The 16765-nt window shown below is 39.2% G+C and overlaps 1 protein-coding gene across 1 annotated transcript; it reads right to left on the minus strand.

Moving 5' to 3' along the window:
• Positions 1-14914: 14914 nt before the first annotated feature.
• Positions 14915-16179, minus strand: LOC140234581 (uncharacterized). The gene is made up of 2 exons (XM_072314639.1): positions 15826-16179; positions 14915-15169 (listed from the first exon to the last, which is right to left on the minus strand). Exons 1-2 carry the CDS (start codon positions 15889-15891, stop codon positions 14915-14917), a joined length of 321 nt encoding a protein of 106 aa, XP_072170740.1. The 5' UTR covers positions 15892-16179.
• Positions 16180-16765: the final 586 nt, after the last annotated feature.

Genomic DNA, 16765 nt, shown 5'->3' on the forward strand with positions numbered 1-16765 from the left:
TGGCAGCAAACCAATCACATGATGACATTGCCATGATTATCATGCTAGACAATATCATAATAACAACTGAATAGGGCTTACTACAATATATGGGGGGGGGGGGGGGGATCCATCTCTGCTACAATTCTGCTGGTACCTCAGCATGAATCAATGTGTTCCAGCATGAATAGGAATTTGTGTAATTTGAAAGTTTCTGAAGTAGTCTTAGGGGGTGTTGCAAGAAACTTGCAATTAATTGCATCTTGCAATTAATTGCAAGCTCCCTTCTTGCAACTGTTAACTTGTGATTGATTGGAAGTTGCAATAGATATTGCGATTAATTGCAACTTGACTTTCTTGCAACACCCCCTTAGAACAAGTGTACCTACAATGTACAATGTATGTATACATTGTACATGAACCTTGTATTCACAGTACATTTGCAACTGTTATTTTCAAGAGAAAAAAAGGTTTTTTCCATAGATGTTTGTAGCTGAATTCGTGACATACAAATTGTGCAAGCTATCAAGTTCACTTTACACAATTTCTCCCACCTGATAATTCTGCTCATACAATGTACATGTACAGACAATGTACCGAGTACTTAACACTGTACTTGCAATTCCCCAACAAACTGTTTATACTGAAGCAGTGGATTGGGTGAAGCAGGCAGTTTTTCAGTATTTTAATCCTCATGCTCCCCTCCCCCTACTTACGTACATTGAGCATTCATGAATTATACACGCGAGTGCGCTAACAACCACAGAAGCATACCAATTTTCAACAGCTGTTTGACAAATTGGTCCAACATTCATGTGATTTCATGGCCTTTTAATTCTAATAGTTCCTTAGCCAAAATACTGTTTCTTCAAATGAGATATATTGTCACACCCTCACCCCCACAAAGTGCAGATATCACAATGAGGTACACTAGACTGGTACCCTGTACATAAACATTTTGATTTACAATGTATAATAAGCAAGCTTTGTAGCATCAAAGAACAAATTTAGGTCAATGGATACTGTAATGTATGTCACAGAAATGATATCAATCAAGTGCAATGTCTGCTTTGGATCAATTTATAGAGCATAATAAAATATGTACAGTAGTTTATATGATTTTTGTTGTTATTTTTGTTTTTTTCTTTGACCATCATGCTCTAGTCACATGTCAAGGCAAAATTTCTACTGGCGTGACCATTTTACAAGTCTTGCTGATGAGAGAGGCATTCCCTCTTGCAGTCTCTTTGTTTTGTCATTTTTTTCATTCATCAATTAGAAAACAGAGAAGCATCAAAGATACAATTATAAGTCACTTCACAGAAATGTCTGTCTGTTGAACAGATGAAATAGTACACATAAAAAGGAGAAACACTAGGAGAAAATTCTGATATCTAACATTAAAAGCCATCATGCCCTGACAATGCATCACAGTGGTAATTTCAGCAAAACATGCACAAATACATTTGTACATCCATGATTATGATACATCTACAAGTATTGCTTGACAACAATATCAGTATATCAATGTACATGTGTACATATTCGAGTGTTAGAAAAGCCATACACGAGTATATAAATGAGTGTGTGCGGAGACGTGCCCATTCACAATGCAATGTAGACTGTACGTGATGAACGCGTTTACGTTCTGATGTTATCAACAGCGGACCATCTAAGCCCACAGACATTACATTGTAACATAGCGGCTGGTTTGTAGGCAGGATTCTTGGCTAGTGGTAAAACAGTGAATATGCACCTAATGCAATGTGTGCATGAAATAAAATCCTGATTGGTAGGTAAATTTCCAATGGTTTTTTTTTTGGAAGCTAATAAGTATCAAATATCAAAAAAGATGATGTAGTAACTTAAAAAAAGATGCGAACAGGAACATAGAATACAAATTTTTTATATACTATCATCAGCATTTTGAAGAATAATAAACACTTGATTGGATGCTCACAAGAAACAAGAAACTAACATGTCAGGTCAAATTTTGGCAATCATTAACTTTAAAAGGGCCCTATATTATCAGTACATAGTATGTATGTGATTTCATCCTAATCTCACTCAAGCAATAAGCAGTGGATGCGGATTTGAGTAAATACCTTGCACTACTGTAAAAGTGGATATTTTCGCGCGACTAATTTTTCGCGCTAGGCCGGGTCAGAAGAGTTTCGCGTGTTTTTAATTCCGCGGAATCAAGACATCACGCACAGGAACGTATGGTAAGCAAAAATATTCGCGTGTTTTTATTTTCGCGTTAGTTTCTGGTTGCGCGAAATGCGCGAAAATTTCAACACCGCGAAAATTTCCACTTTTACAGTATGGCTATGGGCATTGATATGCATACATGGATTGAGGGACCGATAATAAAGGGGCCCTAGGCTAAAGTCTTTAAAGTGTATGATTGCCTTTCTTCCTTTTTTTTTATATTTTTAAATTGGCCTAGCAGTTATTGTGCACTCACAGCCCTATATTATCAGTGTGAGATTTTACCCTAATCGAGCAGTGCGTGCAAATTTGAGTACAGGTCTATCAGGCACCGCGGGTTCGACAACATGTATTCTGGTACTGTGCTGTGTGCATTTCGCGTTGGGATGCAGTGTGTGTACATGTATGTGTCAACGTGAGTGTGCGTAATGAAAGCAATTACGGTACGCCACATGGTTGCTCTAACGCCCTTCCCTGCTTGGCGTGATTGAAAAGAGACAAACAGGGTGCTGTGCATTGGCACACAACGGAGCGCAACCAGTGGTAAACTTTCGTCCTTCATTCATGATTTTAAAAGAATGGACGCTGCATTATTCTCTCAAGCAGGGGATCAATAATTAACCTATTGCAGAGGACATTATGTCCACTCCCTTGGCAAAATTATTGTGAAATAATGAAGTAATGAAATCATATCCCAATTCATCAGTTTGTTGTGTCTACACAGTTACCGATTTACTCGTCCGATCGGCCCCAACCAGATGCCGCGTGAAGCACGCACTTGTGTACAGCGACAGGGCTGTGCATCACACACACAAGCCTCACCCGTGTGGGTGGTTTGCGTGATTTGTGATGGGGTGGGGATGGATGATGGAGGCATAAAAATATGGTACTCATGTAGAAATGCACACCTACTGTTCGCGTTGCCGTTTGTCAAAATCAAATTTTGTGCAGCTATTGGAGATGCTAAAATTGAACCATATCAGAGAGTTTTCATGGAATTAGAAAGCTGAAAAGGGAAGAAAAATGAGAAATTGGAGTTGAAAAGTAGTCGGTCGCGAACATAGTCTCCGACGTAGTAAGTAGTGCATTGATTTCACAGAGAACAATGTCAACGATTATAATCGATTCTGGTAGTCTCTAATTAGCCGCTTTACTAACAATATCGACCACGACTCGTGCAATACGCGAGGGCCCTCCTTTCTTTTTCACACTTTTTTCTCATTGTTTTCATTGCCACTACTAGTATCATGATTATCACTATTCAAATTATTGATACAGACTATTCATACCAGGATTTAGATGTCCTTTCTTTAAAAATCGTGGCAAGTATTGATTTTATCATAACAAAAGTTGATAATTCAATCTGAATAGTGTTGAAAGAAATAGAATGAGGTTGAAGAAAAAGTGGAAGAAAAAGGTAAGGATATTAGGAGGGAGAGAGACAGAAAGAGAGTAAGATGAGAAGGGAGTTGAATTCAAAGGGGATTGGTTCCGAGTAAGTACACTGTACATATAGGCCTAATAATAATAAATTAATGAGAATAGTGTTAGAAAAAGTGTACAATCATGTATTAATATAGTGGACTTCTTATAAAGTGCTCATTCTACCTAAAAAGATACTCATGGCGCTGTGGAAACAGAATACTGAAATTGACATGTTAATATGTTTTTAATTGATAAGTTTGATTTGTAGTATAAATGATTGCTTTATGATAGTATTTATTTTTCCATTTCATATGTATACAAGAACTGCACCCCCAATATTTGCTTTTGTTTTGGAGTATAAAGGTCCATTTTTATTGTGCAATATTCATGATGGATAATTGTCTTTTTTATAAAAATTTTTTCGTTTTGTACATATATTTGTATTATCCTTCCATCATTTAGTTAGCAAAAAAAATATTGACAGATATACAGTCACACCCAGGAGAAAATTAGCTAAAATGATATCAAAAACAGATGTATCAAGATCACTTTCTTCCACTTTTTACCGTCGAGCCGACATAATTGTGGTTAAACACCTAACATTAAACAAGCGGCTGCATCACAGACTACAACGATCGATTATCATCGTTACATCGCTCTTCCACATAAACGATCATCCATCATGCTCCGCTGACACAACCATCGATTGACATACTTTTGAGTCAAAATTAGCTACTTTTCTTCTGTAAACCAAGTGTAATTGGCTATGAAATTTCATGAAACCGTCAGATATGGTCCATCTTGTCATTTCTGATAGCCACAAGAAGTTTTCATTGACAAATTAAGGAAGGAAATGGTAGGTGTGCATGGTGTGCATTTCTACACAATTACCAAAAATATTCCTGTAACCGTTGTGGGTGGCCAGGATGTTTGTTTGTTCATTTTCCATCTGACAAGATGGCTGGATAGCCCATATTCAGCTACGTTAAGCTGATCTTCCATGGGGTCCAGTTGGATGTGAGGTGGGTCCAGTTGGATGTGAGGTGGGACCACTTCACCGGGTTAAACACCCTGCTCTTTGCGATGAATGAATGAAGCGGGATCTTTTACGTGCATGAGTTGTTGCTCTCTCATGCACGGGACCTCCATTTTATGTCCTATCCGAAATGACAGCTATTGTATCACAGACTTACTGCCAACTTTCTCACATTTTGCGCCTGAACATGGCAATTTTCTGCAAGGTAACATTACTAAATGTAGAACATCTATAGCTCGATAATCCTGCAGCAGAGAGCAAAAGCATGCGATATCACGATCGCATAGTGTTCCATGTGTCAGCTATGCAGCTAGCCCTTAGAAGCGTAATGAGTGTGAGGTGGGCTTATCAATATCAGTGACCTTATCACTTGTTAAACGGCCTTCCATACAGTATACACAGCGAGAATAGCTCGCGCTCACCAGCTGCTCAGTGCACGGTGGTTCATGGGAATTGTGACATCACCTTTCCTTGGCATACAGTAACCCCGGCGCGGGGCGCTGTAACATAGTACGTATTGGGGTCGCTGCTGCGGTTAACTATACGGGGAATGAGGGCTTACCGGTCATAACGTCCCCACGTCAAAACGTCCCCGAGCCAAAACGTCCTCGGATACGACCAAAACGTCCCCGGGCCCAGCTGGCACCAAAACGTCCTCGGGTCAAAATGTTCTATGTCATAAATTTTTTATAAAATCTAAGTATCACTTATCAATTCATAACGGTAAATGTGAAGAAATTTTGTTATTTAGAGCAGCATTTAGGTGGCTCGCTGCTAGCTAGCTGTGCTGCCGTGCGCGCTGTCTGCTCCTCTCCGAGTGAGTAGTTGCGATCAAGATTATTCCCATAAGTAGATAAGTGACAAAAAAAAAGTGGTGAAATTCCATTTCTACTGGACTCGAATCTCACTCAGATGCAAGTATTTGGGTTACTGGATAACTAGGGTGAGTTTGTGCATGTTTGGAGGTCATTCGACAAACAGGTGCGAAAGTACACTAGCGCCGAATCGCCGCTGCAAGACGAGACCCTCCGCCCGTTGGCCTGGGCTTGGCATGCAAGAGGAGGCAGAGCAGGGATCGGACTGACGTTTTGACCCACAGAGCGCGCGCGGACAAAAGCGGGGACGTTCTGGTACTTGACCCGGGGGCGTTTTGGTTGGAACACGGCGGGGACGTTTTGACCCGGGGACGTTTTGACCGGATTCGGAATGAGGTACCGATAATAGAGTCGTAAAGTGCACAATTGGCCTTTGATATTCCTTTCAGCTCAGCTTATGCCTTGCTGGTGGGGCTGTCAAGTATGTTGTCATGTGCATGCATTGCACTTGCACTAAGTTGCAGGCGTCCTACCTAGCATTAACACACCACAGCACGGGCAGAGTTAGCCCGACCAGACGCTGTTAATACGCTACGTATGTACAGCGGCGACTGGGCTGTGTATAGTTAGGGCAGAGTGGACAATGTTTAGATTGACGATCCTACTCACTGCCACTGCACTACACGTCACTGGACACTGTCACTCACAGTCATTTTACGGCACTGATTAAAGGTAAAAGTCTACTTACCAGCGATTTCTAGTTTCTTCATAAATGTACTAGCGACATAAATGGCTACTATCGCGCCCTCAGATCAGCTCAGCTTCTTCTGGCTCATCACACATCAGAATTCCAAAGCAACGTACATTACAGTGTACGTAGCCCGACCAACCACCAAACCAGACTTGCTCTGCAGCGACAGGGCTGTGGTGTGTATGGGACATACAATTTGGTTAGGTCGAGCCGCTCCGTACAAACGTGAGCATCTGATTCTGTGTAGAGTGTTTTCCTAGAGTTTAGTCGTGCGTGCCAAGGACCCTACAAAGATTCACAACAGTACCAACTACGAAATTTACGCTTAGCTGCTGTGACGTGACCTTCATATAGGCCGCAAGTACTAGTATTTGTGGGTCAAGAACGAACTGATAATATATCACAGAATGAACTCACGTTTTACATGAAAGTGTCGTACAACTTCACAGGAGTACCCGAAGGTATCAATGCAGTCGATCGTCAGTAAAATAGGTAACAGGTTTATTGAATACCGATCGATTGCGATCGTCTAGCTCAACGTCGTGTGTGCGAACGTACGACGTGTACTGAGTATGTACATGTACAGCTGTATTGAGCGAGTGCAATTTGGAGCAAACGAAATACATAGCAGCGCACGCGGCGCGCTGAGTGGTATGGTGCATAACCAGGGCCTAGGGAGGTCGGGAGGTGCTGGAAGAGAGATCTTCCACCTCCGTGGTGCAATCAAGGAGCACAGGTGTAACCAAGGAGGTATAGTAAGACTTTCGTACCTCCTTGGTGCAACCAGGGAGTATTTATACATGGAGTTCCAACTGGCTGTAATTATTCAAACAGTTGTCATATTTCTATTGATGTACAAAAGAATTCCACAGGTGCACTTGTTTTTTTTTTCCATAATCTTTTATTGATTCCATATTCAATACAATTTCATGATAAATCGAATCATATGTATTATAGAATTCACGATTTAACAAAACACAATTATAATGAAATCAAACCAAAAGTACTTCAGCAGGAACAGTGCATTAGCAAAGGAAATACAATTCACCGAGAAAAAAAACCAACATACACTGCTTACTTGCTTTCATTAAAATCAAATGGATCTGTCCTTTTAACATGACAGCGCATTCATTAAAAAAAAAAAAAAGTATTTATATTAAATGGAGCTGTACTTTCAGCGTAACGGTGCTTCATACAAAGAAATATTTAACACATCAATATGCACCCAAATAAATCGATATACAACCAAATGGAATCGATATTCCCGTTAATCACCCCCCTCCCCCTCCCCCTCCCCCCTCCCTCTCCCCTCTACCCTTCCCCTCCCTTCCCCCCCTTCCCCGTGGACATCTGGCTCCGGGTCCTTCCATACTTATTTTCAAATTTTCCCATTTACTAAAATGAAAGGTTAAAGTTCCCTTCATTGATGCTAATTTCTTTTCCTCAAATCTATCCTCTAAAATATTATTTTTTATTTCACGATATGTAGGCGGCTTTCTATATTCTCTACTTTTGAAAATCAAATATTTAACCAAAATTAAAATGTGATTTAACAACTGATGTTTTCCCCTATTATCCTCCTTCCACCCAAACAGAATTTCTTCCCAAGTACAATTTTTAAATTCAACATTCTCTATCATTGTGCCTTTGATAATCGATGTGCCTTTGATAAACTTGTGCCTTTGATAATCGATGTTCGCCGCCGCCGTTTTGCTGAGCAATCTGAAGATTTATTTCGAACGTTATCATAATGTTGGACATATTTTGCCTAAATGAAATTTCACTTAATGATAAAGCATGTAAAACAAAAGTCAATTCCGTCCAGAAATTTTCACAAAAGTGTAAATCAGAGCTGTATCAAGTGAAAATGTTTAAAACTGTACTATCCTGGAAAGCTGGTTTTATCACTTAAAAGTAATACGGAATAATCTTCAAGTATAATTCTTTATTGATAGATATATCAGATTAGTGCCCACATATGCCCAGTCGAGTAATTTTCAGCTTTATTTCAGCATTTTTCGCTCAATTTCTGTTCACGCATCCTCATGTCTGTACCACCTACCTTTTATTAAGAAGGGGTAGCGAAAAGTAATTACCATCACAAAGACATATCTTCCTTTGAAAGTGGCTGGTGATTATGCAATGAGACACTAGTCAATTGTCTTCCTATCTGTGAGGCAGCTCCAGTTTAGCACATACTTAAAATATTTCTCAGTGGCGGCATCAAACATGAGATCAAAGGGAATAAAACTGTTGTTACTCCATGTATAAAACCTCCCGGCCGGCCTTGATGCAACCTTGGATTTGTTTGAACTAGATGTGCACCATCAGCGTACCAATCTACATTGACATCAAAGAGGTTTCATATTAGGGTGTATGTAACCTATTTTGATCGGTAGCAGTGGAACAAAAAATGACAAGAAATAAAAAAAAAAAAATCACAACATCCAAACTTTCAATGACCTGCAGCCCAGGAATAAATCACTACAAAGAAATTCTGGTGAAATTATCAATCCTCCTGCTTGATATCCTCTCCCCTCTCTATATCTCTTCTTTCCCCTTTCATCTCAGCTCGCCTCATCTAATCCCTCTATTTCTTATATCCTCTCTTCCCATCTCTTTCCCATAATGTACTCTGTTATGTGTTTAATTGTCTCACTATGATGTGATTTTAATTTTTGAGGGCATAAGTTATACAAGCTGTGCTTTTTGTTTAGGCTCCACCACTTTGGTTCTTATGACTGCTAAACATTTACCAATCGTTGCAAATGTTAGAATATATCAGAATTTTTAGAATATGAGGAAGCTTTTGCTTGTTTGGAATTGAAATTCATTGAAGCTTTTGCTCGTTTGGAATTGAATTCATTGATCTGGGGCACACTCTGGGTGGAATATTTAAAGTGTTCAATCTAACAAGTACTTAGTAAGACAAATAAATATTCAGGAACAATCTAAAGCTTTGTACCTGTCGATCACCTCTTGATCCGTGTGGCATGTGTCTTGACTCTTCACTGTGTACTAAATCTAAGGAGGTGGACCAAGGATATCTCCCCTTGATCACACATGAGGAAGCTCTTGCATTTCAGAACTGAAATTCAACATTCTAGTGAACTTGGATGAAATATTTGGAACTTTTTCAATACAAAAATATTTTATTTCCATCATATTTACCAATTTTGAACAAGTTAGAAGATACTAAATCCATCAAATCCCAACAAATAGAAAAATAGGGTGAATCATCTCATGAGAATATAACTGTTTACTTAATTTATAGATGCCAACACTGGCTGGGCATATATGTTGTACTATTGTTCCATTCTCTGTTCATAATGCACAGTGCGCTCCCATTATAACGAACATGGTTATAACAAAATTTGGGATACGACAAAGTAAAATTCAGGGACCAAAATTATCATCTAGATATCTTTACACACTTTATTTGTTTGGATATAACAAAATTTCTATATAACGAAAGAAAACTGCTGGTTCCGAAGACTTCACTGTCACAATAGTCTGTACTAAACAGGTACATAACATCTTTATTCTATTCCTTGTTGTCCTCTTCAATTCGTATTACCTGAATGCCAGATATGTGTCACAGCAAAATCAAAACCCTTGACACGACTGAACGCAAAACCAAAACAGTGTGCAAAACTTTCCGTCTGTGGGAAGCAGTACACTCACCAGTAATATTCTCCATAGATTAAAGAAACCATCTGCATTTACATGTATGAATGCTATTATTGACTTCACCAAAAAAGAAACAGGCACTGAAGTGGACAACCATAAGACACACAGATATGTAGATCCATACATTTCCATCATTACATACACCTCATTTTTCATTATTATTTTTTTTTTCGTGGAAAAATGAGCAAAGAAAATGGGATTCCATCGGGATTTCCATCGGATTTGATATATTTTTTTCAATACAGCAATCTGCTTTTGAATTTAGTATTTGCGATTAAAGGAACATTATTCAACTTTCCCCTCTTTCATTCACACACTCACACACACACACACATGCACATGCTTACATAAATGACAACAATGCTTGCAATAGTATTGTATTTCAGATGTGCCAGCAACATAAAAGAAGTCATTCATTTTCAGTTTGTATCTTACTCTTTTTCATTGAACAAAACTTTGAAAGACAGTATTGGCTTGCCTTCACTGCACTTTTGCATATTGCAAATGTGGTATTTCAACACTGCATGACATTCTGTGTTTGACGTGCCCATGGCAAGTCCAAGTTGTGGTGTAAATGTATTCATCCAGTAAAGTGTAGAAGTTGTGGTTAGTCAGATACAAAGTTAGAGGGTAGGCCTAATTAGTCAATATTACACACAGAGAACACAAATATGAGAACAAAGGCATGAAAACATACTGTATTTTGATTTTTTTTTTATATTGAAAACAATGACTCAATATATCATAAATATGAGCTACTAGTATTATACCATACATAATCATCTTTTTCATTTTCTTTTTTTTTCCACCTGATCAACAGGGTTCATTCATAATAACTCAATAGTTTGTGGTTACAAATGTTTGTAATGATAGTACTGTTCATAATATCAGTTGTTTTGTAACCTGGATTTCAGTTGATTCAATGGCAAGTAGTGTATATTTTGATGATTTGGCAGACTTGAAAACATGCACCATGTGCAGCATTTTAAATTTATGTTTCCCTATTCCGGTGCTGCCCTTTTTGTTTGTTATTATGGAGTGATCTATAAAGATGAAGTGGTCAGAGTCTACAATCATCTATGGTATGTGTGAGTAAGGTTCACTCTCCATGATCCAGTAAGGTTTGATAATAAAGGGTGAGCTGTTATACCCCATGAAGGCTTAAAATTGATCCAAGCAGAACTTGCCGGAGATGGTGGATGTGGAAACAATCTGAGACAAAGGGAGAGGAAAAAGCTACACATCCTCACTCACTGTGTGTTCAATCTTTGGCCATCTCTGATAAGCCATCACATCAAACAACATCATAAGAGGAACATAGAATGTTCTTATTTCGGATGCAACAAAGATTGCAATAGCATCCCTGTTATTCCTTCCAGCTACACAAAGCCAGGGAGAAGATGTCTGAAACTGATTGGCTTACCAATAGTTCAGAGGAATCTCTAATGGACAGAGAATGAAATCTGAATAGAGGACTTAATTCATGATGCATGAATGTAATAGAAGTGGAGGTGTTGAGACTATTCTAACCATGACACAAACTGCATGGTGTGATTTGCATGACCTTGCCCAAAGAAGAATATTACAGTCAGAGATCTGGCAAGATGGTTCAAGCCATTTTGGTGGTAAAAGGGTGAAAATGGGGTCCCAACAGTTATGGCCACTGAAACACAGGTGACCTTAAACATCTTTAGCAGAGACAATTAGGCAGCGAGAGAAGTTAGTCTGGATGTAATTTTGATCATACGGCCTCACAATGATGAAAGGCTTGGACAGTTGTCCTGATCCAAGTGCCAAAGGAGGTCTGATAGATCTTTGTCACCTAGGGTTGCTATTAAGTAGAACAGTAAATGGATGTAATGAGACTGAATCTTACTGATAGCAGGAACTGTTGAACCAAATGATGGTCAGGGACCAGGGCAAGATATAATCTGCAAATGAGACAAAAAAATAATTGACTGTTGATATTTACCCTTGTATGTGAAATCTAGGGAGATGAGGTAGAGAAAATAACCCAGTGTGGCAGAAGTCAAAGGAACTTAAGGTATGGTATTGAAACTATAATCAAGAAATAAGACGATGTACTTATGATTAAATTTGGCCTCAAAGGGTTGCAACTAATGCTGCAAATGGTTGGTGGAAATATTTGTCAAGGTGGGTGGACAAATTAATGGTTACAGGCTTGATGAAGTCATCCTGAATGGATATGAAGAGCATACATGGTGATGATGTATAGGGAAAAGTTACTCTTACCCAATATGCTAATCAATCTGTTGTATACCATTTGTTGTATACCCCCCCCCCCCCCCCCCCCCCCCCCCCGGGACAATGACACCCTGGCTAAATACTGGTTAGTGATAAGGTTAGAATAAACATTAGGGGTAGGGTTAGGTTTAGGGTTACAATTTGTGTTAGGGTTAGGATTAGGTTCAGGATTATCATTAGGGTTAGGGGAAGGGGAAGGGTCTAGGGGGTAATTGCCCTAAACCCTCATCTGCACATCTTGAGTGCTATTCCTTACCAATGGTGGAGGTCAATTCTTGATTGATCAAAGGCTACAAGTAGACTGGGAGAGAAAGGTCCATATCTAGGATAATCTCATCAAGCTGAAAGGGGATGAGACAATTACATGACCACAAACTTTGGTACTGATGCAGCAATCAATCCAGAAACCCAGCTGATTTATCACAGTACATTGTTAATATAGAGCTTATTTCAACTTTTTTCTTAATTCTTTTACTACATTTTTGTTGCCTTTGCTTTTTCTCTTGATATAACTTAGTTCCCTTGATCTAGAGTTTCACATCATAATACAGTCATATAATCATAATAACTACATAAAATATAGTAATTATCTACCCTTACACTACACATTCAAAAATAGCATATAAAACAATGATATATCAATTTCAAATACTTAGTTAACATAGCAATATAATAAAACTATGATAAAGAAGTAGGTGTCCAGACATTTTGCTGCACCAGTACTCAAAGCTGGGTAACAGAAATAATGATCTTTGGTGAACCAGTCCCGTGATGGAAGAAAGGACCTGTTGTTTAATTAATCAGTCCTCAGATGGAAAAGAGGACATGTAGTTCAATCAACCAGTCTTCAGATGAAAAGAAGACCTGTTGTTATATTGACCTATCCTAAGATGGACCAGTCCTCAGGTGAAAAAGTGGACCAGCATGTTTCTCTTGACCAGTTCTCAGATGGTAAAGAGGACCTGCCATTTACTTGACCAGTCTTAAGATGGAACCAGTCCTCAGGTGAAAAGAGGACCTGCATGTTGTTTCATTTACCAGTCCTCAGATGGAGAAGAGGACATGTTGTTTAAGAAACTATCCCTCAGATCGAAAAGAGGACCTGTTGTTTAATTGACCCATCCTCAGATTGAACTTGTCCTCTGGTGGAAAACAAAGGACCAGCATGATGTTTCATTGACCAGTCTCAGATGGAAAAGAGGACATTCTAAGGTGGAAGACAATGCAGGGAAGCTCAAGTAAATCATTCAGCAGGTGGGAAAGGAATGCATTTTAGTTCATGTTATTCATTGATTTCTCAGATGGAATGGAAGGTAAAGAAACCAACATTATTTATTCTCGTCATGGAAAGGAATGCATGTAGGAGATGATAATTGAACAGATAATAGACCTGTACAGCTGTCTGCTATGGGTGAGGATATTTATGTGTAGGTGTGAAGGCACTGATTGAAAACAGTTTAACAGTTTAATCCTCAATACCTTGGGACTTATGGCACCATATGTGGAGATTGGCTCAACCCCCCCCCCCCCAAAAAAAAAAAAAAAAAAAACCTGTGCATGCATCTATCTGCCCTCCCATCCTTCCATAAGTTACCTGGTGAATAATCTTTACTTTGGTCTGATGCATTTTGAACTTTTCTCCTCGAAGACCACCCTTGCAATGATCAGGATCTCAGATTAACAGTGGTAGTGCCAGAGACCCAAGACTGATGCTGTTGAGATCAAATTATCACAGGGGGAGACAATGATGAAGAGCCAATTACATCAATTCAGAAACAAATGAATCCACCACGCAAATTATGGAAGAACAGACTGACACATCTATCGATTAGTGAACTCCTCAATCTTAACACCCTTTGCTGAGTGTTATGGTGACAGACTGCTGCCTTCAACCTTTAGATGGAAATCTTTGCTGGTATGAAATTTTGCCAAAGGATGTTTTCTGTTACTCACTAGTAAGCAAGACAGCGAGTGGTTTGCAAGATGGAAGTCATGATGTAACTGCTAATGATGTTTTGGACAACCTCTTTTGACCCCATCTTCCAGATCCGTTTTCCACAATATCCTCATGGGCATGGTCCCTTTCATGTCAGGAGTCCATGTCAATTATTGTTTTAAAGTTATTGCCAAGAATGTGCTGCTGTATACAAAAAAAAAAAAAAAAAAAAAAAAAAAAAAAAAAAAAAAAAAAAAAAAAACCTATCCAAAATGATGCAGAAGGTTGGAAGGACAAAGGCAACCTCTTGAAATATAGCTGCTTGATGCAATGACATCCATAGTTAGTCAAACACCAAACCGCACAGTGAACCAATCTGTGTAGCCCATCCAACCCCTTTGCCTCAAACCATTCCACATCCACCCCAGCTGGCATTCTCCAAGATGGATCTTTGCCTATGAACAAACCTTCTTGAGCCATGGCAAACAGTGGAATATTGCACTCACATGCCAAGATTCTTGATGACTCTTGCCCCTTACCAGTGACTCACATATCCTATCTTGGTAACCACATGATTTTCAGTGTGATGAAGACACTGTTAGCAGTTATAATAACTTGATATCTACTGAAGATTTCTCTTGTCATACTGTAGCTTCGACAAATCATCACACTTGTTTGTTACTCATGATGCTGTGAAAAACTAATAGCAATGTTGAAGTTGCTGCTGTTGTTGTTGCTGTTGTTGTTGCTGTTGCTGCTACTGTTGTTGTTGTTGTTGTTGTAAGACTTGTTGTTGTGTTGTAAGTCTATTTAGGAGGCCCAATGGGAGTGCAGCTGCGGGCCCTGAGAGCTGCATCCTGCTTGCGCTGCATCTCTTTGGCCTTCTCCAGGCGCTCCTGCCGCTTCTCCTCCTGGCTGAGCTCCCATCGCTGCTGCTTGGCATCCAGCTTGATGGCTGTCATGACAGCCCGGTGGGCCCGCAGGTCCTCTGCCTTCTGCCTGGTTTCGTAGGCCCGCATCTCATGCTCCTTGCACCGGATCTGGATTCCAGTCTTGATGAACTGTGTTCAGAGTGTGACAAAGTATTATAATGGTGGTGTCATACAAAGGTTTTATATCACGGAAAATTGTGCTGGTTTGGCACTCATATACATGTACAGCAATTACTTACTGCCAGGATGATGAATGCGGATGAAGCCAAACAGAGTATTCAGATGTTGTCCCTAAACTAAAATGAGGATGTCTTTATCATCTGCCTCATGCAACCTTTACTGTATACAAATTTCAGATCCAAAGTTTCCCAAAGACTCAGGAAGTGTACTTGCAAATTCACTGCGATAGGAAAGGTCTTAATACTGCTAGACTTGTTAAAATCCAGCAACTTTCTCCTCCATGCATTAAAGGATTTCAAAGGCATACAATTTGGATTACCAAACTCTTAATATTCACTGGTATTGGCAATATGATTTAAATTACTAGTCACTAGTGCACTAAGCGTAATCAGTACAATCGCCATGTGGAACACTGAATCAACATAAAACACAATGATTCAAGTCGCATCAGAATTTAAAAATTGATGTCAATCTTGACTGGGCTGTCATCAATCGCTCAAATTATCTCTCATACACTAAATTTGTACACATAGCAGCACAAAGTGCAAAGTGACCCAGATTAGTTACATGAGCCTGAAGTTCAGCTTTTATGGGTTACTTAGTACCTCTTGGCGTTCTTCACTAAGTTTTATGCGGCTTCTGATCTTCTCCATTCTCTCCTCAGGTGTCATCTTCTTTGGATTCGCCTGTAGCAGCCGCCCGATATGTGCTGGAGGTTTTTTCAGTATGGCAAAGCCATCACGGGGGTCAAAATATTCGAAGCATACGCCCCCAGATCGAACTTTCAGGGAGCCAATGATACTTGGTGTTGCTTTTGGGACACTGATATTTTGGGATTTTGGCTCCCTGAAGGTGCTACTCTTGACAGAGTTTGGAGCGGCATAGGATACTCCATACACAGTCAAATCTGCAAGGTAGGTAGAGAAATGACGGTTTGATGGTTAACAACACAGATTTTTTTTTTTTTTTTTTTTTTTTTTGGGGGGGGGGATCCTGAGGGGGTTGTTTTATTTTTGTACAGTAAACCAGTATAACTTATGAATCTATACTTTGTGTTGCAACATACTATTAAAGGACAAGTTTACCTTCATTAACATAAGGATTGAGAGAATGTAGCAATATTAGTTGAACACATCATTGAAAGTTTGAGGAAAATAGGAAAATCCGTTCAATAGTTATGAATTTTTGAAGTTTTTGTGCGCTCACCGCTGGATGAGAAGACTACTGCAGTGTATGATGTCACATGCGTACAACAATAATAAGGAAAATATACAGAGAATTTCACAAAATTTCATCTTTTGAAAAAAGTACACATTCCCTTGACTCGTTACTGACATATGTTACGGGTAATATTATTCCCATTGCCTTTAGAAAGAGGGTTAGTCAAGTGCTCTTTTATATGCGAAAAAAGTGAAAATATGTTGAATTTTCTTTACATTTTCTTTATACTGTTGTACTCATATGACATCACGAGCCTCAGTAGTCTCCTCATCCAGCGGTTTCAACACAAAAATTTTAAAAATTCATAACTTTTGCATCGATTGT

Source organism: Diadema setosum, chromosome 1 (genome assembly GCF_964275005.1).
Source record: "Diadema setosum chromosome 1, eeDiaSeto1, whole genome shotgun sequence".
Classification (NCBI taxonomy): Eukaryota; Metazoa; Echinodermata; class Echinoidea; order Diadematoida; family Diadematidae; genus Diadema; species Diadema setosum.

Bases quoted from the DNA above. Each gene is read 5' to 3' on its own strand.
- LOC140234581 (XM_072314639.1), bottom strand. From the start codon at position 15,891: ATGACACCTGAGGAGAGAATGGAGAAGATCAGAAGCCGCATAAAACTT. The intron at 15,170-15,825 runs GTACTAAGTAAC...CTCTGAACACAG, and splicing joins TTAGTGAAGAACGCCAAGAG to TTCATCAAGACTGGAATCCA.